This window comes from Triturus cristatus, chromosome 1_2 (assembly GCF_964204655.1).
Source record: "Triturus cristatus chromosome 1_2, aTriCri1.1, whole genome shotgun sequence".
Taxonomy (NCBI): domain Eukaryota; kingdom Metazoa; phylum Chordata; class Amphibia; order Caudata; family Salamandridae; genus Triturus; species Triturus cristatus.
The window spans coordinates 901,822,795-901,847,357 of NC_140580.1; the positions used below are offsets into that span (position 1 = coordinate 901,822,795).

General features: G+C 41.7%; 1 protein-coding gene across 3 annotated transcripts in view; it reads right to left on the reverse strand.

Annotated features, from left to right (window-relative positions):
* Window positions 1–24,563, reverse strand: part of PUSL1 (pseudouridine synthase like 1) — a 468,348-nt gene that overhangs the window by 249,578 nt on the left and 194,207 nt on the right. For 2 of the 3 annotated variants that reach the window (XM_085609617.1, XM_085609615.1), the window contains exon 3: window positions 16,201–16,388. In XM_085609617.1, coding sequence (XP_085465743.1) covers window positions 16,201–16,388 — 188 coding nt within the window. Of the gene's footprint in view, window positions 1–16,200; window positions 16,389–23,414; window positions 23,683–24,563 lie in introns of all 3 variants that reach the window. The other variant, XM_085609616.1, reaches the window with a different exon arrangement.

Consider the following 24,563-nt stretch of genomic DNA (forward strand, 5'->3'; position numbering starts at 1 on the left):
GTTGTGTTCAATCCATTGGGGAATCTGCTGTCTAACTCAATAATGAATTGTGACTCAAGTCTTCTGAGCATTTTTTCCCTATCGCCACCACGTCTAGATTTAGGGACTGAGGCAATGACATAATATTCCAAGCATTGTAGGTTGTTATTGTGTCTTGCCTTGAAATGTCTGGCAACAGGATAGGTGCCATCGTTATTAACGATGGCACGTAAATGCTGGAGTATTCTGGCATGCACCTGTAGCTTAGTGCTGCCCACATATCTGAGGCCACAGGTGCATGTCAGAATGTAGACAGCAAAATCAGTTTTGCAATTGAATGTGCCCTTGATGTTTTTGGCAATAGGACTGAACGGTGTCAAATATTGGGAAGTATTTCTTCCAAATTTACAAGCTCTGCAAGTTGAGCAGCGCTTGAAACCCGGCCGGGACTTTAACCAAACCTCTTGTTTTGCTAGCTCAGGGAATTCGTGACTGATCTGGGTTTTAAAGGAGGGTCCCCTCCGATAAGTAACCACAGGATTGTCTGGAAGCCTGGGGGCCAGAACCAAATCTGTTTTTAAAACAGGCCAGCGCTGTTTTATGATGGATTTAATTTGTCTGGCCTGTTTGCTGTACCCGGTGATAAGTCTGGGAGTTTGTTCCTCCCTTGAATCAGTTGATGCAATTGATTCACTGTTGGTAAACAGAGACTCACGGGTTCTAGCATTGGTTTTCTGGATGGCAGTTTTTAAGACTGATTCTTTATATCCCCTACATCTGAATCTGTCTAGGGCTTCATTTGTGCAGGCCTGTAAATCTAGATCAGTGCTGCAAATTCGTTTCAACCTGAGCAACTCCCCAAATGGAATGTTGTCAATCGTGTGTCGAGGATGTGAACTACTGGCATGCAAGATGTTATTGCCAGCAGTTTTCTTTCTATGTAGTTTAGTGACAAGACGGCCATCTTTAACATATAATTTAACATCCAAGAATTCAGCTTCATTTGCGCTTACGTTAGAAGTGAATCTTAAATTTTCTTGGTTGTTATTGATACAAGCCAGGAAATTATTGACACTTTCCAAATTGCCTCTCCACAGAATAAAAACATCGTCTATAAAGCGTATCCACTGTATGACATGTTCTCTGTACATTACACCATGGGTGTGCATGAGGACCTGTTCCTCCCACCAGCCTACGTGCAAGCATGCATAGCTGGGGGAAAAACCGGCCCCCATCGCCACACCTCGCTTTTGTATGTAGATGTTGTCACCAAATAAAAAGAAATTGTTGTTTAGACACCAACTAGTAAGTTCTAAAATCATCTTGTTGTGCATATAGCATTCAACAGGTCTCTTACCAAGAAAATGTTCTAACGCATTCAAACCAGTTGTATGTGCAATACTGGTGTAGAGCGACTCAATATCAAGGGTGATCAATAAAAGATCGTCGCTCCACGGAATATCCTTAATCTTGGCAATGAAGTCTCCCGTGTCCCTTACATAAGTTGGTAATTCCTTCACTAAGTCCTGTAGGAAGTAATCTATATATTCGGTAACATGTTCTACCATTCCCCCGATGGCCGAGATAATCGGTCGGCCAGGTACTGGTGTGACTAATTTGTGTACTTTTGGGAGGAGATAAAGTCTTGGTATTATAGGAAATTCCACATATAGGAAATCAAATTCTTGCTTTGAGATCATATTTTCCCTCTTCCATTTGTGGAGCAATTTCAAAAGTGATTCTTTGGCCAGATTGTAGTCCTTGCCTGAAGATTTAACATAACATGAGGAGTCATTTAGTTGTTTCATGGCCTCCTCGATGTAGGCATCTTGAGGCCAAATGACCACATTGCCTCCCTTGTCAGCAGTGGTAACAATATTTTTGTAGTCTTTACTCAGTTTCGAGACCAAGGATAGATATTGTTCCTCTTGTTGACTTTTGTAACGCTTCTTGTGCTTGATCTTGTATTGCAGTTGTTTTAGATCTTCCACAACAACGTCATGAAAAACATCTATCGAGTCTTTTGGCATTACAGGCATGAACTTCGATTTAGCTTTAAATGGACTGCTGTTTGCGCCCATCTGAGCCACAGAGGCCTCTCTTAGTTCTTCCTGGGTGGAGATTGGAACAGAATTGGATGTGTCATTGTTGGCCAGTTGATGCAAAGTGAGAAATGCTTTGGCGTCTCGAGCAGGCACATTTAAATTTGCGGTGACTCCACTGGTGTTGCTATTCGCGGTGTTGCCTGAGGGACCATCTTTGATATTAAAAAACTTTTGCAGCTTAAGTTTTCTAATAAAACAATAAACATCAACCCGGGTTTTGGCATAGTTAAAGTCTGATGGCGGGCAGTAAGTGAGACCAAGGCTGAGTAGTTGTTTCTCAGCCATAGTGAGGGACAGGCTGGAGAGATTGATTATAGCATTATTCTCTACCGCTTTTTGCGCCAATATTGCTTTTTTGTTTTTTTCGGCGACTTTGTGCTTTTTTCTGCGTTCCCTCCTTCTTTTGTTACGTCTTGACTTTTTTTCTGCTGCCTCGTTAGGGGCCTGAGTGTTTGCAGGCGGTCCGAGACTAAAAAATCAACTTCTTCTCCCAAGTCCAGAATCATTGTATTTGGATTTCTTGCAATATAATCACCATCTTCAGATGATGGACCACTGGTAAGTATTTCTTCCTCACTGACAATGTTAGTGGAGTCAGTGGTCATTGATGTTGTAGCTACTGATTGGCTGGTTTGTTGGGCAGCTTTAGTTTGTTACTGTGCAAGTTTATTACTCTTGGCTTTTTCATATTTGCGCGCAAAAGTGTAGATTCTGCCCTGCGCATAATCCTCCTTGTCTCGGGCGAATTTATATATTTTGCGCGCTTTTATCTTCTCCTCCTGTTTTGAAAGCCTTTCATCAATTTCTTTGCGTGTTTTGGTAATAATGTCTCTTGGTCCAAACTTTGCCAGCAGTTCATTGATTTCACTAATTTCCTTCATTAAATTCTCTCTATCAATGGAGGCATACTTAATGAGGATTTGAACCAGTTTAGCTGATGATTCTAGGTTAGTTTTACCCCATTCTCGTAGCATTTCAGGGTTGGGGTTTTCATAGCTTGGAGCCAGAAGAATACGTAAACCGCGTGGAACACGTCCTTCCTCCAGGTATTTGGTGAGAGATTTATGCTCCCACCACTTTGTCATTTCTTGACGCATGCATTTCTCTAAGCGTTTCAAGGCCAGTTTGATTTGATTTTCCTCGCTGCCATCTAGCTCGTGAGAAACATGATTGCTGCTTGTTGCAGGATTCAAAGTCACATTGGGGAGATTAGAATATAGGGCGTCTGCTGCTGCCTCTCTTCCCCTTAAAATTTCATCTGACATGGTCGTGAACTTGTATTTGCCTTTGAGATATTTTTTGAACAAAGCGTAGGACCCAAGAAACGATCTTTAACAGAGTCCAAAAACGCTTTTTGCCGCTTTAAATTCCCACCCCACCGCACGTATACGAAGGAGCACTCACCACTGCTTATACTGAGAAGTATTCAGCGTTTTTTCACCGTCTCTTTATTCAGACGTGCCGCCGTCGTTGGCTTCTTTCAGTAATTCAAGAAGAGCCGCCTGTGTTTAGACAGAAATATTACTGCCGTGGATGGAGAAAGATTAATTGCTGCTTTCCGCAGAACACACCATCAGCGTTATCTCCAGACGTCAGTGCTGTTCAGATCCAAATCAGGTGCAGTGAAGGCTCCCACTGGTGCGGGGGCTGTCACTAAAGAGTTTCCCTCCACTGAAAAAAACATAGGTTTCTGGGGTGTTATAGTTAGCTGGACATTTCCCTCGTACAAAACCCTAGAAATTCCCCTGTTATAGTTAGTTCAGCTAACTATATTTCGCGCCCCCACAATGCACTGCTGATGACGTCACATATTACATCACTCATGACATGGTCAGTGACATCACTTATGACATCACTGATGACATCTCAAATGACATTACTGATGACATCACTGATTTTTTACAACACAGCATAATTTCCACAAAGTAATTTTTTTTCCTTTTTTGCTGTTCTCAGAATATATTAAATTTCACTAAAAATAGTGATTTCAAATCGTACTCTTCACTTAACAGCGGGCAAAAAAAAAACAATCTCAAAGATTGTTAAAAAAAAAAACAACATGCTATTCTCCAAAAAAAAAACAAGATACAAATCACAGATATATAAAATGCATACAGCTAACAAAATTTTATAAGTTTAACTTACAAAAACTGTAAATGTTGTCACTTTAAAATATTCACCGAATCTAAGGATGAATTTTTGGAGGATGCACCACGCCCACAACGTTTTCCTTCAGTGATGTGGAAATTTTCTACTTTTCTCGAGGGGCAAACAAAGACCAATGCCACCTTCGTCACGCGCAAGATTTGCAAAAGAGTTCTGTTACGAGGGGATCCTAACAAAAAATGCTCGTGCGGGACAGCAAGTATGATGAAACACCTAAGGACCCTTCATCCAAACAATCTTGCACGAGAAGAGTGCAAACAGATGAGAAACACTCCTGTTCTGTATCTGTAAAAAAGAATCACAAATAAATGTATATTAATAACTTTCAAATTTATACTATTCCATTACTGTACAAACACATTTTATATAAAAACTGACTAAGAAACTATAGCCCTGAACCACAAGTGTGACGATGGTTAAAACACTACATGCATAGTACATACTACTTTGAAGCAGTTCATGCCCTAAAGCCTACCTCACTAAAAGACTACATGCTAACTGACTAAATGATTACAGTACTATAAGGAGACACACTGGGTGAGTGACAGGGTGTTTGCTAGAAGTGTATGAATACTAACTAGGGAATTGAAGGTGTGAAAGACAACTGTGTAGGTGATTAGAGAACTGCATCCATACTGCATAGGCATTTAAAGCAGTCCATGTGCTAAGGCCTGGCTCACTGCATGACTACTTGGATACAGACTGAATGATTAGAGTACAGCAAGGAGAGTGCCTAGGTGAATTTATAAGTGGTAGGCTTTTCGCACAGGGAATGGATTAGTACTTGGTACTGAATGGGTCACTAGAGGAGTGCAAAGGGAGTGACAGGATGTTTGCTGGACTGTATGGATACTGACTAGGGAATTGAAAGTGTGAAAGACAAGTGTCTAGGTGGTTAGAATACTGCATACATAGTGGATAGGGGTTTGAAGCAGTCCATGTGCTAAGGCCTGGCTCAGTGCATGAATACTTAGGCATTGACTGAATGATTAGAGTACTCCAAAGATAGTATCTTGGTGAATTTATAAGTGTTTGGGTTTTGGCACAGTGAATGGATTAGTACATGATGCTGAATGGGTCACTAGAGGTCTGCAAAGGGAGTTACAGGGTGTTTCCTGGAAGTGTATGGATACTGACTAGCGAATTGAAAATGTGAAAGACAAGTGTATAGTATGCTAGAAGACTGCATGCATACTACATAGACATTTGAAACAATCTATGTGGTAATGTATGGTTCGCAACAGGAGTACTTGGAAACTGACTAAATCGTCAGACTACTGCTAGCTTAGTGCCTGGGTAAAACTTTTAAATTTTCAGTTCTGGCACAGTGAAGAGAATAGTACATGGTACTGCACTTTAGTGTCAAACCCTGACTCATTTTATCAATGCATAAGCAAAGAATAGCTTCTAAAGCTACTAAAACTTGACAACATGACCGGTTTTAAAACAGTTATCTGTCATCAAATACACTATGTTACCAAATGCTTCTCTCACAATCCTTACCCAAATGTACACAGACTCACAGTGTGATTTTAGACAAGCAACACTATCCCTAGCAGTTTACCAAAACTCATTCACTAGTCTAGAAGAGGTAATGGTACTGCACACAATCTACATATTTAAGTACAGCACATTAGTGTCAAAGCATGACTCATTTAATCAACGCATAAGCAAAGACTGGCTTCTAATGCTACTAAAACTTGACAACATGCATTTGCTAAAAAATACACGATGTTACCAAATGCTTCTCTCACAGTGGTTCCCAAATGCACACAGACTCACAGTGTGATTCTAGACAACAACCACTATACCTAGGACTTTACCAAAAATCATTCACTACTGTGGAACTGATAAGGGAACTGCACACAATCTACATATTTCAGGACTGCACTTTTCTGTCAAAGCCTGACTCATTTAATAAAAGCATAATCAAAAACTGGCTTCTAATTCTACTAAAACTTGACAACATGACAGGTTTTTAAAAAGTTATCTGTCAGAAAATACACGATGTTACCAAATGCTTCTCTCATAGTGGTTCCCAAATACACACTAACTCACAGTGTGATTCTAGACAAGCATCACTATCCCTAGGAGTTTACCAAAACTCATTCACTACAGTGCAAGTGGTAAGGGAACTGCACACAATCTACATATTTCAGGACTGCACTTTTGTGTCAAAGCCTGACTCATTTAATCAAAGCATTAGCAAAAACTGCCTTCTAATGCTACTACAACTTGACAACAAGACAGGTTTTAAAACAGTTATCTGTCAGCAAATACACAATATTACCACACACTTCTCTCAGCACATGCCCTAAATCCTACCTCACTAAAAAACTACATGCTAACTGACTAAATGATTACAGTACTATAAGGAGACATACTGGGTGAGTGACAGGGTGTTTGCTAGAAGTGTATGAATACTAACTAGGGAATTGAAGGTGTGAAAGACAACTGTGTAGGTGATTAGAGGACTGCATCCATACTGCATAGGCATTTAAAGCAGTCCATGTGCTAAGGCCTGGCTCACTGCATGACTACTTGGGTACTGACTGAATGATTAGAGTACAGCAAGGAGAATGCCTAGGTAAATTTATAAGTGGTAGGCTTTTCGCACAGTGAATGGATTAGTACTTGGTACTGAATGGGTCACTAGAGGAGTGCAAAGGGAGTGACAGGATGTTTGCTGGACTGTATGGCTACTGACTAGGGAATTGAAAGTGTGAAAGACAAGTGTCTAGGTGGTTAGAAGACTGCATACATAGTGGATAGGGGTTTGAAGCAGTCCATGTGCTAAGGCCTGGCTCAGTGCATGAATACTTAGGCACTGACTGAATGATTAGAGTACTCCAAAGATAGTATCTTGGTGACTTTATAAGTGTTTGGGTTTTGGCACAGTGAATGGATTAGTACATGATGCTGAATGAGTCACTAGAGGACTGCAAAGGGAGTTACAGGGTGTTTCCTGGAACTGTATGGATACTGACTAGCGAATTGAAAATGTGAAAGACAAGTGTATAGTATGTTAGAAGACTGCATGCATACTACATAGACATTTCAAACAATCTATGTGGTAATGTATGGTTCACAACATGAGTACTTGGAAACTGACTAAATCATCAGACTACTGCTAACTTAGTGCCTGGGTAAAACGTTTACATTTTCAGTTCTGGCACAGTGAAGAGAATAGTACATGGTACTGCACTTTAGTGTCAAGCCCTGACTCATTTTATCAATGCATAAGCACAGAATAGCTTCTAAACCTACTAAAACTTGACAACATGACCGATTTTAAAACAGTTATCTGTCATCAAATACACTATGTTACCAAATGCTTCTCTCAAAATCCTTACCCAAATGTACACGGACTCACAGTGTGATTTTAGACAAGCAACACTATCCCTAGCAGTTTACCAAAACTCATTCACTAGTCTAGAAGAGGTAATGGTACTGCACACAATCTACATATTTAAGTACAGCACATTAGTGTCAAAGCATGACTCATTTAAACAACGCATAAGCAAAGACTGGCTTCTAAATGCTACTAAAACTTGACAACATGACAGGTTTTAATAGAGTTATCTGCTAAAACATACACAATGTTACCAAATGCTTCTCTCACAGTGGTTCCCAAATGCACACAGACTCACAGTGTGATTCTAGACAACAACCACTATACCTAGCACTTTACCAAACATCCTTCACTACTGTGGAACTGATAAGGGAACTGCACACAATCTACATATTTCAGGACTGCACCTTTCTGTCAAAGCCTGACTCATTTAATAAAAGCATAATAAAAAACTGGCTTCTAATTCTACTAAAACTTGACAACATGACAGGTTTTAAAAAAGTTATGTCAGCAAATACACAATATTACACATACTTCTCTCACAGTGGTTCCCAAATGCACACAGACTCACAGTGTGATTCTAGACAAGCAACACTATCCCTAGCAGCTTACCAAAACTCATTCACTACTGTGCAAGGGGTAAGGAGACTACACATAATCTACATATTAAAGTACAGCACATTAGTCTCAAAGCATGACTTATTTTATCAATGCATAAGCAAACACTGGCTTCTAATGCTAATAAAACTTGACAACATGACAGGTTTTAAAACAGTTATCTCCTCAGCAAATACACGATGTTACAAAATGCTATCTCACAGTGGTTCCCAAATGCACACATACTCACTGTGTGATTCTAGACAAACAACACTATCCCTTGCACTATACCAAAACACATTTCTTCATCTAGAAGAAGTACTACATTTTAGTATAGATACATATCATAACTCATTTCACAAATTCATAAACAATGACTGGTTTCTAATTCTACCAAAATATAAAAACAGCACAGTTATCTATCTGCAAACACATGAAAAACACAAATGATTATCACAGAATGGTTTCTACATGCACACACACTGTCAATAAGATTGTAGAGAAAAAAAGTACTCCCTACACTTTAGCAGGAGAAATACATTAGTCTGATTAAAATGAAAATAGTCTACATACATCCCCTCACAATTAAATAACTCACCTTTCAAGTTGTTTTGTAGATTAAAAAGTATATCAGTCACTCACCATATTTTCTTTTACAGAATCTCTGCACTGTGCACCTCTCAGCAAAAACAAAGAATGGAAAAGTTTCCCTTTCATTTTCCACACATATACATGTAAACATCAAATCACAATCCTTCACACATAAACTCAAAAGCAAACACACATTTCTATTGGTTAAACATTTCAACCCTTTCCAACTGAAATACATTTCAACCCTTCCCCCAATCTGCCTTCTACCTGTTACCACAGAAACAGCTCATGGAACACTGCACTGAGCACACAGGTCACAAGTTCAGCACACAATGTTGCTAAACAAGACAGGAAGTGTGCTTGACTTTTCAACATATCAGCTTATCATATATAATGTTCCTTACAATCTGTTTTTGTCAACCAATAAGAATCATACCTTTAAAAAACAGAAATATACACCCTACCTTTCAGTGTAGAAAGTAGTCATACAACCATTGATTTCTTGTCTTTTTAAAAAAAGAAAATCCGTGGATCAGCGCACCCAACGCGAGAGAATCCATGCACCCAACGCGGTAGGAGGCGCGCACCGTGCGTGCATTCCGCCGTTTTTTTTGTTGTAAAAAATGGGACCCCAGGGGGTCCTTCTAGGACCCTCTATGCACCTCTAGAGGGTCAGAGTATTTCCACTCTGCCCCCTTTATATGTTTTACACACTTATTCCCCTTGCTTCTTCAGCCTCGCTTCTACCGAGGCAGAAAATGGCCGCCAACAGTTCCTGGTTTCGAATGTAGACAGACACTCGACAGCCAATCAGCATTCAGTGCGCGATCGGGAGGGTGCGTGCTCGGTTCGGGGAGGGTGCGCTTACGGTGCGGGTAGGGTCCGCGGATCCTCCCCGCCCATTGATATTTATGTACTTTTAATTCTAATTTTCTCAGGAACTACTGAACGGATTCACACCATTTATGCAAAAGGCACGAGTCTGAACTGAGGACTATCTCTTTGCCAAATTTGGTGTCATTCCGTTCAGTGGTTCGGGCTGTAGCTGCGACAACAGATCCTATGGGAAACTGCGTGGGGAAAACGCGTTTTGGCACCCCCCCTTTTTTCTCGACCCCCGCTTGACGAATCACCACAAAACTTTCAGGGTAGGAGCGGAGCGGAGCTGGCCAAAAGTTTGGAAAATTTCGCGAGGATTCGTCAACCGGCGCCAGACTTATTGGGAATAGAATGTTGCGGATTCCCTATGGAAAATAGGTCCTAACTATAACTACCTACTGGCGACCGCCAGTAGGTAATATATATATAATATATATATTTTTTTAATACTTTCAAAATCAAAAGGTCTTTGCTAATGCCAAACCTAACAAGCAAATGCAAAGATAGAGTGGGGGTGGTGAACGGGAGGGCAGAAGGTTGGTGGAGTGCCGGCAAGCACTGGCCGTGACATAGCGCTTTTTTTTCTCTTCTGTCTGTCGGGAGGGGGAGAAGAAACACACAGAGAAAGAGCTGCAGAGTGTGCTATCTGTGAGTATTACACGAATATAGATGAGTCTGGATGCAGATAGGAGAAGGAGGCGAAGTATGTCTTCATTTTGGATAAACAGTACTACTTCCTTGCATCAGTGCATTGTCCCACGCCGCTCATACACGAATAATGAAAAAAGCTGGTGGTTCCTGTTTTTCCAGATACAGAGTGAAATGTAAAACAATGGAAGAGACACATTTTGCCAATGGAAAAATAAATGCAAATATAGGGCGTTGGTTGGCTGAAGTCCCCCTAGTTGCTGAATTTTACGGTGTCCTTGCCAGCAGCACAGTATTGTAAGCAAAGTGAATGGCTGACCCTGAAGAGCCAAAGTCCAGATGTGGAGCACAATCCGTAGTAACCCTACACCAGACAAACCGAGGTGTTGTGGCACAAGTTACTTGAATGTTGGTATAAAATAAAATACCCCTGAAAGGTAGCATTGCCTGGGTTAGGCAACGTCCCCTGAGCACAGCGTGGGATCGCAGGAGGCGATATAGTACATTTGTCTGAAGAGTTCAAGCAAAGATGTGAACACCAATCTTCATATGTGTTGACGAGATTTTATTTGATAAAACGATATTATAGCAATCATATCGCAGATCCATTCAAGTCAACTTGAAAGCGTTTGTATGAAACATTCCACATCACCCAATGCATTTCGGGCAGTTCTTGCCCTTCATCAGGGGTAAATAGAAACGCGGTGGTGGTGGCTCGCACCAAACGCCGGCAGTGCAATATGATTGATATAATATCGTTTTATCAAATAAAATCTCGTAAAATCTTGGTAAAAGCAAAAGAATGTCTGTTGGTATGCAAGCTGAGCTCAAATTCAGAAACAGAATGGATGGCTTCATTGCCATACTGACCAGCTTTCGGACTGTGCAGGACTCGTCTTATTGCACAAGGAAGCACCGTTGCTAATCGTGTGCAAGCATGCACCACCTGTTCCTCCCTCCCAAACACAACCACATCTTTTCTTGTGAGTTTAACCCCTCAGGTATGACCCCCCCCCCCCCCCCCCCCCCCAAACTCTCCATGCAAGGACCACTGGGAAAGAAGGACAGTCATCGAGCCATAAAAGTGTGCAGATTGAGCGTCATCTTTGTGACTGAGAAGCCACGTTTCTCTCCATGCTGTGATGTAAGGGGATAATAATCACCTGACTGACCCCCAGAGTGATTTGATCTGCGGTTGTCTCTCTCCTTATTAAAAGCAAATAATATTAAAATATAGAGTTTGGCAAGTGACGCAGAAGAAAAGAAAAGCGCGGCTCGCCAAACTTTATTTTTTCAATATTGTATGTTTATCGTAAGCTGTGCAGCACGCTGCATTTATTTTTAAGAATGGCAGGGAAAGAAAGGCGGGCCGTCATTGAGAAAGTTGAAGGCAGCGTGCTGCGCTGCTCGTGAAAAAATTACAATAGTGAGAAAATAGAATATTGCGAGGGGCGCCAAGGAAAAGAAAGGCGCTGCTCGCAAAATACTACTTTTTTGAATATTAATAAAAGAATCTTGGACTGCATGAGGAGGGGCTAAAGTGAACTCGGACAAGAGTAAATATTAACAAGAAAGGAAAGGCAGTCATCAACTGCTGCCCCAGGACAGCTGAAGGGCAGCTAAAACAAGACATTAAGAAAATAGTGCTCTCTAACTGCTAATAAAAGCTAGCTGTAAGGACAACTGTAGGAGGGGATGTCCTCATGGGAGGTAACAATAGAAGACAGGGCTGTACTTAGGAGGGACTACTAAGCCTAATCACGAATTGCAAGCTATCATTTACAAAGGGAAGGAAGAGAAGCCAATTGCAAAGATGGGTGCAAAATAGGCGGAGCTTAAAGTCCATATCTGAATACAGCATGTCTCGAAGAGACAGCGCAAGCGCTGCCTAGCCGAGACCTAAGAAAGGAGTAGCTGCATTGCCATGTGCTGTCATCGTTCATACAACAGATTGTCAGAAATCCGTCTTTGCCCGTTATGCACTGGACGCTGATATTTACTGTGATGTGCAAATGTGGCGCCCATTTAAATTTATTGAACGTTCTATGTCCCTAAAAGAATTGCGGGCTGGCGGTTGTGAACTTTATGAGATTTATACCCAAACAATAGGTTTATCACCCTTGCGGGTGCTACAGAGGTGTTCCAACTTGGAACTGGACAATCCTTCAATTTGCCAAAATTGCAGCTACTGCACGCGAATTTCGGCCGTCTTTTCTGAGATCCCGCAGACCTCCCACCATTTGGAAACTCTGCAAGTCATGGCTGGAGGTAGGAGGTTGATCTCTCATATCTACAGGGCACTGAGGGAGGATGCTCCTCTTGCCGAGCTTTCAGTACAGCACAAATGCCAAGAGATTCTGGAGGTGCCATACACAAGGGTGTGAAATCCACATCCACCAACACGCGGTTTAAATTGCTGCAAAATAATGTGATACATGAGGTTTACCTTTCCCCCAGAAGGTTACATGTTATAGACTCGGCGCGCTCCTCTAGGTGCCCCGATGCAGAGGGCAGGAGGCATGTATATTACTTATGATTTGGAGGTGTCGAACATAAACAAATACTGGCAGACAGTTCTCACATCATTAGGCATGGCCTCGGGTGGACAATCCCCAGGGAAGTGGGTCCTTGTCTGTTGGGACATATCCCCTACAGGAAAAAGAAGAATTTAAGTAGGAAATTTTTTGTCCTGGAGCTGGTATTGACAAAACGTAGAATTGCTCTGGGGTGACTGTCATCGACTGCATCGAAAATTGCTGACTGGTTGAAAGATATGGCTGAATGGGCGAACGCTGAGGAGAGCCACATGCGCAAGACGCGCAGGGATAATAAACTGGCAGATGATTTATGGGCATGGTAGGCAATGCTCTCTGAGTTGTTGGCTCCACCAGATGAGTGGCTACCTTAGAAAAGTGAGTGGCTTTGGACGCCAGGATGATAAGGTTATAACAGAGGCTATGAGATGAACTTTAGCTTATGCTTTGCAAATGTTTTGCTTGAACTGTTGTCCTCCGTTGTGACATGGGAAATCATTAACAATGCACTATATTTACGTATATATTATACTGTGATTATGTTAGAGCCTGGGGCAGGGACCATAAGTGGTGTGTTATCCACTTTGTCAATATTGTTAATGTGATTATGGAATAGCCAATAAAAATGTAAACTTTAAAATAAAAAAAACTTCACAACAGATTTCCATCCTTTAGTAGTTATGAATTAACAAGTCTTTGACTAGAAGGAAAGTGCCATAATTGTAAGTGGACAAAAGGAGGATTGAATGTCTCTGAGCTTTTGTATACTCTGGCAGTATCTCACCGATGGATGTTTCTAAATTCCACTCAACATAACCAATTTCAATAACCGCATATATGCACTGGACACCCATTCTGGAGTAAGGCAACATAGTGTATGAACTGTTACCACCTTTTAAGAATACAACAAATACCGATGTCACATTGCAACCTGTGTGGATAGCTGACATTACTATTTTGTGTGATAATCAGTTGTGTTACATTGTTTCTGGTTTGGTGGCAATGGAGTAAGCAAGTCTGTCTGTTTGACCAACTAGCATGGAGAGTCATGAAGGTTCGGAGGCCAACCTTTCCAGGTCACACCAAATACGGAGTATCATGGTTTGTAGCTAACGAATAAGTGACTTATCTTTGGTAACACCTTATCTGGTAGAGACAGAATCTAGCCATAGATTCCTTACCTTTGAATTATCCCCAAGCGCCAGACTGGATCTGGAAACTTTTCCACAGCAGTATCTCAGTGCGTCGATAGAGGGCGTCGAGTGACTCTGTAGCAACGTTACCCACCGGATGTGACGTCGACAGAGTCCATATAAGCCCTCCCCTGACACGCTGACATCAGTTTCTTCCATGACTACTTTCCGTGCTAAAACGCGGACCGACGTATAGAAAGGAGGCTGAGTAGTGTCACTCATGTCATCACAGGCTTCACCAAAATACTTGTCTCCTGAGGGAAAAATAGCATGGGGCTCCTCTGAAGGCAGGAGAAGGTAGCCCGAAAAGAACTGTTCTGCCAACACCGCTACCAATGTCGACCGATGTCGAAGAGGCGACACCTCTACGTTGGAGGGAAGAGACATAATAGAGGCAATTGGCACTGTTGATACCGGCGGATCCAACACTGGTGTCACAGTTTGGAACCCCGATGGGCTGTGCACTGGAGCTGATCACATATCCAGAGGGCCTCACTGACACCAAGGAGGGTCCCGACAGCTTGGAGTCATTCAGCGCTTCTTCGGCCTCCTTGGGGCCGAGAGGCTCACCAGAGAGATACGGAGAACCAAACATAGCATGAAGGGAGAGATAGTATTCCCTCATCTGATCCTGAGACGCCTCAGCGCCGAGGAATATCGGAAGCCATGTGGCAGATTCACGCTAGAACTCCGTAACTGGAGAAATAGAAGGCGTTACAGAGACACTACATGTACGTACCTAAGTAGGGGAAGACCGCGACTCCGACTGCCTACGGTGTGCCTTACCAGTCAACAGCTAAAACAAAGGACTTCTGGAGCTGACCCTAGAGCGGTCCTCTGAGGGAGAAGAGGACTGCGACCGACGAGGGACCTTAGACCACGCGCATCTAACAGTGTTGTGCGGCGCTCCTGAAACTCTGATGACTGAAACTGAAGACATGAGCCGCATACTTCGGAGTCACGGTGCATGCCCATATACCACATGCAAAGGTGTGAGGTTGACATCGTACTCCCCAGGATCCAGAAAACATCCAGAACAAAGCACACTGTGTCATTGACAAATATCAAGATAGGCCAAAAATGGGCACAGGTACGGCTCTCCGGATCCACGTGGAAGTGTGGAAAAGAAGAAACTGACGTCAGCGCGTCATGGGAGGGCTTACATGGACTCTGTTGAAGTCCCATCTGGTGGAAAAGTTTCCGGATCCAGTCTGGGGCCTGGGGTTAATTCAAAGGTAAGGAATCTGTAGCTAGATGTCTCTATCAGATACATGAAACTTCACTTTGGATGTGATATCCTAAATCTGCCAATAACTTTGAAAAATGCTTGGCAAAGCCCATCTTATGGTTCCAACAGGTAACATCAATGACTGACACAGGGGTTTCAGGGACGATTTGTAAGCGTTAAAGCATGGGGGCGCTGCCATGAGCTGTTGACTTTTGAGATTCCCGTCCTGTCCCAGATCTTATCTTTCTCTTGGCCTCACCTGAGCCATACTCTTGCAGCCCAGTAAAGGTGGTGCAGTCAGATTATTAGAATGGCTACCCGCCATCACCCCAACTCCTGTTTCAAGTTATGACAGAATGTTACACCACAGAGGAAGAGAGTGATCTTAGATTGATGGAAAAGTAATTCTCTCCTATACCCATCCTCAGAACCAAAAAGACAGGGTTGCACGCCACCAAACGTGGCTGTGTATGCAAATGCAGACGGATGTGGCAGTGTCAACTACTATGATAGAACACCGCTTCCTATTTATTTATTTATCTAGTTTTATAAAGCGCAAACTAGACCTGAAGGTATCAGAGTGTTTTACACAAATATCACATCAGCAATAACATGAGATACATGTGGAATAAATGAAAAAATACATAGTGACACTATATAAAAATAGAATACAATATAAGGTAGGATATGTGGACAAATAGTTCGGAGGTAGTTAAGGTAGGGTGTTACATAATTGGGGAGCAGTGGACGCACAGCAGCAATTACATGAGTTACAAATGGAGTAGGGCGTTCTGGCTGGACAGTAGACTGCTTCAAAGTGTTGGGATCTTGGAAGTAGGGATGAGCTCATCATGTCCATGGGTGTAAGTGGTGGACATAAGGCATTTCACATGAAGTGAAGCATGTACGATAAATGTCTGTGGCTCACCTGATGGACTCCGGTTTAAGGTGATGGTTCAAAGCATGAACCAGAACATCCTCTGAGAAGGGTGGCTTCCCATTGGTTCGCTGAATATCGAGATGTGCCGAGTTGCAGAGGGCGTGCACCCCTGAGTCTGTTCGGCTAGAGATGGAGAAAGTGATTGGGACAACGGGCTTCAATTTCTGCGCTGCGAGCTGTGAAAACAGTGAGAAGGGAGGACTTTAGAGAAACGCCCACAAAAATAGACCTACAATACAAAAATATACAGAACACTTCGGTCTAAATAGTCAGAAAACATAAAGTGTTTCTGGACTCTACCTGTCAACCAGCTGATATTAGCCAATCATTGCCACCTTTCGTTGCAGCCTGGAGAATTAGCGTCCAGAAATTGTTATGCAGATTTATTTTCTCCCACAGTACCTGTTGCAGGACCGTTCACCCATTTTGAGGGACCGTATTCGTCTGAAGTTAGCAAAAGGTTAACCTAAACACCTGAAGGGGGTAGAAACAAAATTGCCCAACTGTGCACTCCACTAAACCCATCAATCTGCCTCTTGGTCTTCGATCTCTAGCAGTGCTTAATTTGAGCTGGTGGTTGCCAGTGAGGCCCACCAGCACTCATTTATGGAGACCGTTAAATATTTTTCCTCATCAAATATTAACCGAGAGCAATACAGGAGAAAAACATGCAAAGGAGAAAGAAAGAAGGAAAGAAAAGATGGAAAACCCGTTGCAAAGGGGGAAAGCAACATCCTACAAGAGTGAGATAAAAAGGCTGGGAGTGTCTGGTAGTGGATTAATGATGGATGAGGTGGATTCAAGACTATGCAGCCTTAGTATTCATTTTAACAGTGCCGGTAGCAGGCTTCTGAGCAGAGCTTTGTGCACAGGCACTCATTCTTTTACAAATCATGCACAGCTATATCCGGTTAAATCAAAATGCATAAAGACTTGTCTAAAATCATATTCATTTACTTGATAAAAATAACCCTAACCTTTCCGTGAGAAAGGGCTAAGAGATAACGTATGAATAAGAAACCCAGGTTCTGTATTCCACCTACTGACTTTGTTCTTCACATGATGTGTTCAGTGTGGATTTAGTAGCTGATATTTCTGTTTGCAAAGGTCTCTATTCATTACTACCACAGGCTTGGCTGACTAAACTGCAAAATTCTGCATCTGGCTTTTAATTTCATAACTTCTAATTGTGTGTACAAGGCAATGCACAACAAAGGAGCTGCAACCCCAGCCACGCAGGTTACTTTGGAAATATGTACTTTAAAAAGGGTATTAAGTGGGTGATCCTGGCTCTAATGGTGGCTAAAAGAAACATAGCACAAAATTGGGGAGCCACCAACCGCCGATGCTTGATAAATGGAAGGAAGATTTGGACTGGTGCATGTTCCGGGAAAAGTCAGTATATGTAGCCAGGGGGTGTCCCAGGAAATGGAGTAAAGTATGGGGGCCCTGGAACTTGTATAGAGGAAATATATGTATCCCACCAGCATCACTAAATGACGATGAAACTCTTGAAACCCCCTAATTGTCGTATATTGTTTATTTGTATTTGAGTCACTGTAACCCATATCAGAGATATGGAGGATGTATAATCTCTTGCTCATGTCGCATACTGGTATGAAACATTGATTTGTTCATAATAAAAAGAATTATACATTAAAAAAAAAGGTATTAAGGAAGGAATCCCACATAAGAATTTAAATCGAGGTAGAGCTTCTGCAAATCCTGATGCCCATTTAATTTGAACTGTTATGTGTGGTTTCCAGTCTAGCCTGTGAGGAACGGTTAATGGAAAAGACAGTAAAACGTCTACATTGTAACCTGGAGAATTTGACTATGTTTAAAAAACACTATAATGTATGTCACAAGTGAGGCAACTTACTTTTTAGCATTATCTCTTTAAAACTATTGCCCCACAAATATTAATTGGTTAGAATAAGGATTTTGTAAGACTTTCTACAAGCATAGCGTTTTATAGATTATATGAAGCAACATATTTTGTGGGATGTCACATAGTTACTAAATTTAACATTACAAAAGAAAGAAAAACAGGAGCAGCAACAGCACGGAGCCATAGTGGATTTTTAAAGAGGGTTAGCAGAAGACATAAATACCAGAACCACTGAATCTGTTCACAGTAATAATAAGCATATTGAAGAAAAAGAAAATGTGAAAACTGTCAAAGATTGTTTCGGCAAGAGCATCAATTTGCAATGCCTTCACCAGGACATAAGCAAAATTGCTTATTATCGTATTCCTCAACATTACCACTTGAAAGTAGTGCAGAATGAAAATAAGCGAAAGAAATCAGAACTGATTTACACAGGGACACACAACAGAGTAACAGCACACTTGTAACACTAAAATATAATTTAGCAGTGTGTACCAGGTCGGTGAATGCTACAGCACTGTCACAGTTAGAACCACATCACTTGCAAAGTTAATCCAAGTGTGGGTGCAAAGTGCATTCTAAGATAGTTATGAAATAACCCTGTGGGACACTGTATGTTCAGAATAGTGGGCTATCAATAATGATCCTGTAGGGGAAGCTTTTGGTATTGTGCACAAATGACCACAAACGCTCGCTTATCTTGTCTTGGGTTGCAGCTCTTGGTGGGGTGATGGAAAAATGGTATGTGACAGATTGATGTGCATGTTATGATTGAACATAGCTGGCAGTTATAATTAGCTCAGATTCCATGCTACATTTATGATTCCCTTTATGCTTTTGATCCACTTTCTACACTGACTAGGATGGACAGGCAGTGAGAGGGGAAAGGGAGAGAGACAAAGGTCTGTCTGGACTTCTGGATGGTCTGCGTTACAGACATCCTCTATGTGGTTATAATTATAAGATGTCAATTTTGATTAGCACATGGTAATGGTAGAGACCTCCAGGGATGGCGATTTTACAGACCTCCAGGGAGCAAGCAATATGTGTCCGATGTCTTTAACTTTGTTATGAAGTAGTCAGTTAAGATGGATGGATACCGGGCTTCATATGAATACTGGACCCTACAGTGGACTGTGTCTTTTATGGTGGCTATTTCAGGACCTCAAGGTTGTGAAATATGTTATGTAACCTATTTGTTATAGTAGGCTGTGGCAGGAGCACTGTACAGAAACTTTCCCAAGACATACAGACGAGGAGGTCCTTCGTTGCTGCCCTGAATGATAGTCAGCATAACGGGCGGTAGGTAAGTCAGTGGTATTATCCAATTGTTATATATCCTTAAGCGAGGTCAGTTAGGGTGTATTGCCATCCACTGATTGACAAATGAAGGGGAATCCAAAGAAGGTTGGATGGTCATCCATAGAGATTTTTAATTCAGAGATCCTGATGGCGTAGTACGTATGCAAGCTGAAAGCAGAAATCCCGATTCTAGTGACAATTCAACTAATAAGATATACAAAAAGGACACATTCAGTGTGGAGAAATGCACCCAGAGGGATGATGCAGAAAATCATTTGCTCCATTGGCTTTTTTTGTCATAAGTCTACTGGTGTCGTTTCCTCTAATTTCAAGAGGCCAAGGTTTTTATCCTATTTATGTTTAGAACAATTTTTGTTACTGGAACTCATTCTGCATCCTTTTGGAGCCAGATCAGTTTTTAGTCGAATAGCATGTTATCATCAGCATGTAAAAATTAACAATGTTCCCTGTTTCTCTTCTGTGCTAAATAACAAAGCACTGAGTTGTGTTTTTGGAAGGGAATAAACAAAACATTGACTAATATAGCGCTTTGTACTAGTTCATTGTTTAAGACTATTTTGGATGCCAGTGCTCCACCTTGAGTATATTTTATACATTTCCCTGCTGCTCTTTCTAGTTCCTCAATGCTGCAGAGAAGGCTATTATTCGTGCCCCAGGACTTCTGCTTTTCCTGCAAAATGACCTGTCCACTTCATCAAAACGCGTGCTGAGATCGAGGCTGAAATCCTTGAGCCCCGAAAGCCCCACCTTACGCCTATACATCTTTAGTTACTACCTGAATGTATTTAACCCACTCCTCTAATTTCTGCAGGACTATCGAGGCAAACACTTTACTTGCCAAGTGCAACTGAGGTTTTAGTCTAGAGGAAGCTTGGCTAACTAAAGATCCCTTTGCAGGTTTGGGGAGAGGCAGCTTAAACTGTCTGGATGAACCGATCTTCAATTCTTCCAAAAAGTACAATGCCTGGCACAGAGAGGGAGTTGACTTTGGCCAAACCCAACAACGATTGGCTTTCCTGTATTTTCATGGGTTGCCACTGCTACTGCTTAGATTGGCAGTCCATTTAGGCCATGGCATTTCTAGCATGGATTACATTGCCCCATTTGAGCTCTCATTAGGTTTTGGTTAGTGGCAGTCAAGTAATTCTTCTGTCGGAATACAGATGCAACGTGACGTAGCTTGTAACTCAGTCAACGCGGGTTTTCTGTAATACTCTAATGACATGATGACATTCAAATTACTGATTATTGCTTTTTAGGTTTTGCCTACGTATAGGTTTTAGCTGCCTGTCGCTGAAGAACTTGTGTGGACAATATACAGTTTATCGCTGTTTCGACTGGATGGTTAGTATCCTTCTACTGCTTACACTCAAGGAACTTGCTCTCTCCCTTGTGTGCTGCTTTTCCAGTGAAATTCTCGCACCCTTCTCCATCATGCCTCCCCACCTAGCTTGTTTGCCACTTCTACTACCCCATGCATCCATCCATCTCAGTTCCATGTTTTTTTTTCTTCATTTTCACACCCTCCTTCCCCCACCCAGCTCCACATTGTTTCCACGCATCCATCTTTTTCTTTTTTCCAAAAATATGCTTTACTTTTTGGAGGGACCACAAGCTGCAATTTGCCGCCTGGCCGCTCTACTATTAAAAAACAAAATCCCATCTTGGGCACTTTTAAACATTTTATATTTGTTTTACCTACCACTCTGAACGTCTGCCATCTTGGAAAGGTAAATTAAAACTAATCTCAACGTGACATGCTCTCGACATAGCATTGTGACGTATACTTTCGAATTTCGTGAAGACGCAAGCCAACAGGTCTGCATTGGGCAACGCCCAAAGGTGAAACATATTGGTCATAACAATGCTTGTTTGTTTAGGAAGTGCTTGCTGTTTGAAGATTTAGATTGTTATAAGGAAAGATAGCTATTTACCAATCACCCTTCCGCGTTTATTTGTTCTACTATGCTGTTATGATAACGTGTAGTGGGATTTAGAGTTTTTTGTACCTTCACAAAGTAAAGACATGCAGGTACTTTAGGCTTTCTGAAAGATGCAAAGTAAATATTGGTCCTTTGTCTAAAAAATAACACTATGCAATATTTAGCTAGGTATCCCTTTTCAGTGTACTACCACTTACAACACAAACGCGCTCTTTTAACTCCTCTTCATGACACTTTCTCTACGAGTGCATAAGTTGCTTCATGGGGTTTTCTTTCAAAAAATCAATGGGGGCAACACACTATTATCACTAAAAACAAAAGAAGACTTATTGGCTCTGTCAATGCTTGTTAGGTTTGGATTTTAAATGCTGCTGCAGCCTAATGACGTTAATAAAGGTAATAAGGACTTGCATGGTAAGAGCCATTGATGAGGACGGTTGAATGGCAGACGTATCCGAGTTTCTACATTTAGAGCTGGTTCATAAAGCTTTTTGCTATGAGTAGGTGAAACTTACTCCTGGAAATTTGGGAGCAAATTATACCTACTCATAGAAAAATCTTTGCGAATCTGGCCACAGACTGCTGCAGGTTTCATTCATCACCATCTGTAGAAACAAGATTCTGTGTTGACAGCATATCAATGCTCTTGACTAATCCTGGTAACAAGCATGCATTGCAAAGCTTTCCTCCGTGTCCCAAAATAAAGTTACATTGCATGCTCGCCCTTCCTTGCTATGAATTTAAAGAAATACAGACAAATGCAAAGGCTTGATAGTCTAGAATCTGAACGTTTTATATATGCTTATATCTTTCAAAGTAGTAAAAAAGTAACAGAATTTAAAATTTCCCACATATTGACCATCAAATGTATGTTTAAAGTAGAAAAATAACCTGATGCAGTGAATGCATGAAAGCCACATTCCCAGCAAGGATTGCCAGACATATAGATGGACGCTAAGCTCCGCGGCACAAGTCCCATGATTTTGTTTAACAAAGTGCGGCAGCTTTGGAATACCTTTACTTCATTTGACCAATAAAACCAAGACACATAATAAGATTATTAAGTAGAATAATAGACCAGGACTGGATATATGTTCAGCAAAAGAGGAGCAAGTAACCCGCAATGTGGCAATGTTAGTTGTAAGGAGAAGCAGCTGTTGATTTGCAGTGCAACATATGCATGTTAATAGCAAAGAGGTCAGGGATGGAATGGTCATGCAAAGTGCTGTGTTTTCAAAAAAGGTCAGGGGTGAACTTGGCATTCTGGGTGCACTGTATGTATCGTTGCCCACAGGTGATCATTCCTAAGAAGGCAAAGACTGGCTAGGATAGGACATAACGCCTTCCATCGCTCAAGGATCAAGCGAGAGTTGGAACTCCACTGGCTTCTTCCCATCAGATTAGACGTCGTTTACAAAGGGGTTAAATATTAAGAGGATATGACGCATGGACATCCATAGCACTATTTAAGCACCATCATTCCATCCAATTTTATTAACACAGGTTTACTCCTGGGGGAGTGAAAGACAGCTGTAGAATGGCCTGCCGGAGTGACTGATCACACACAGAAATGCAGAATGAATGAAATACAGAATGAAATATCAAATAAAGAATGATAGTTCGCCCATCTCATCCCTTCTTATGACACACAAGCCCATAATTGTCCAAAGTTAGCCTTTGTTTTGATAATACTATTGTTCATATACATATTCCTATTGCACTTTTTGGAGAAAACAAATCATCGTAAAGTCTCCCAGCCCCAACAGGCCTGCTCCTTATCTGCCTGTTCATGAAACCCGGGCCCTGTATGGTCTTCATCGTTCCCCTTACTTTTCAGTACTATTTGCCAATGTTTGTTTGTTCACACACATTTTGAAATCCACTCCTTAGGGCAGACTGTGGCATCTATTCACCCCCGTTTCCATTAAAAGAAGCTCCAGAGTTGCTCCTGGTGGCACAGTAGCAGCAGAACATGCTTTCTGACACAAACACACAACAAACAGTGCAGCCTCCCTGAAATCCACAGAATAGTAACACCCCCTCACCTCTCGCCCCGGCAGCGGCTGTGAAAACTTCTCTCCATCACCGAACAGACACTGCATGTTAGGTGTAAGCATCCTTCCCTCGTGGAGCAGGGAGAGACCGAGCAGCAGCGGTGAGGGGGGCACCGACATCCGAGGAGCAGGTGCTTGACAACTTAATCCACTGAGCGACATTTATTTTTTACTTCCAATGGTCCGACCGAACGGCACTAGTACCAGCCGTTCCTAAGTGGCATTTTTTGTCATGAACTTCTCAACCCAACGTCATAATCTGAAAAGGTGCAAGAAATAACCATTGTGCGTTTTATGACAATTGTCCCTGCGTTCTAGCGCATCCTCTTCCTTCTTGTCCCCACCCCAATTCTTCTTGCTGTCATCTTAGCCATCATCCTCTTCAATACCTTCCTTCACCTGCCACTAAGACTCTTTCTCTCCATGAAATCCCTAAATACATTTATTGTTTATGGTCCATTGGCTTTATATCTGGTACTTGCAGTAACTACTAGATTAACCAAATTGTATTGTATTGTAATTGCACGTTACAACACTTATTACCCGTGATGAGGCGTTGAAGTGCTTTATGCCAGCCGGCACGCGTCTCTGGTGGCCCCAGGAGTAGCATGCTGCGTGGCGTAAAGCGCTTCAACGCTTCATCAGGGGTAGCAATCGCTATAGATTCGTAAATGAAATAAAATACAGTGCAACAATATGAACAAGTAAAAGAAACAGCTCTTTATTTTTGAAACTCTAAATAATTTCTTTAAAAGAAGGCACAACATTTTAATTGCAAGACTTTATTCAATTTCGCGTAAGAAAACATTCCAATGCCCTAGAAGTTAATCAATAACACAAGGTAGTCTGGAAAAGTTATACTATGTTCAAATCAAGCAATGGAAGGCACGTTTTTTAAAAGTGATTTGACCAGGGTCTCGAAACTGTGCCCGTCATGTGTGAGGATAACGAGATCATCAGGTTAGACACCTAGTTCTACAGCTCAGGACAACATTTTTCTGCTCGTGGGCTTTCGATTTGACAATCCCACGCGTTCTGAGAGTTGAAGCCCTGGGTTGCTTACAAAAATATCAATTGGACTGCACAGTTGATAAGAATGATTTTAAAAATAAAAAACCTCTGACCTAGAAATATGGTATC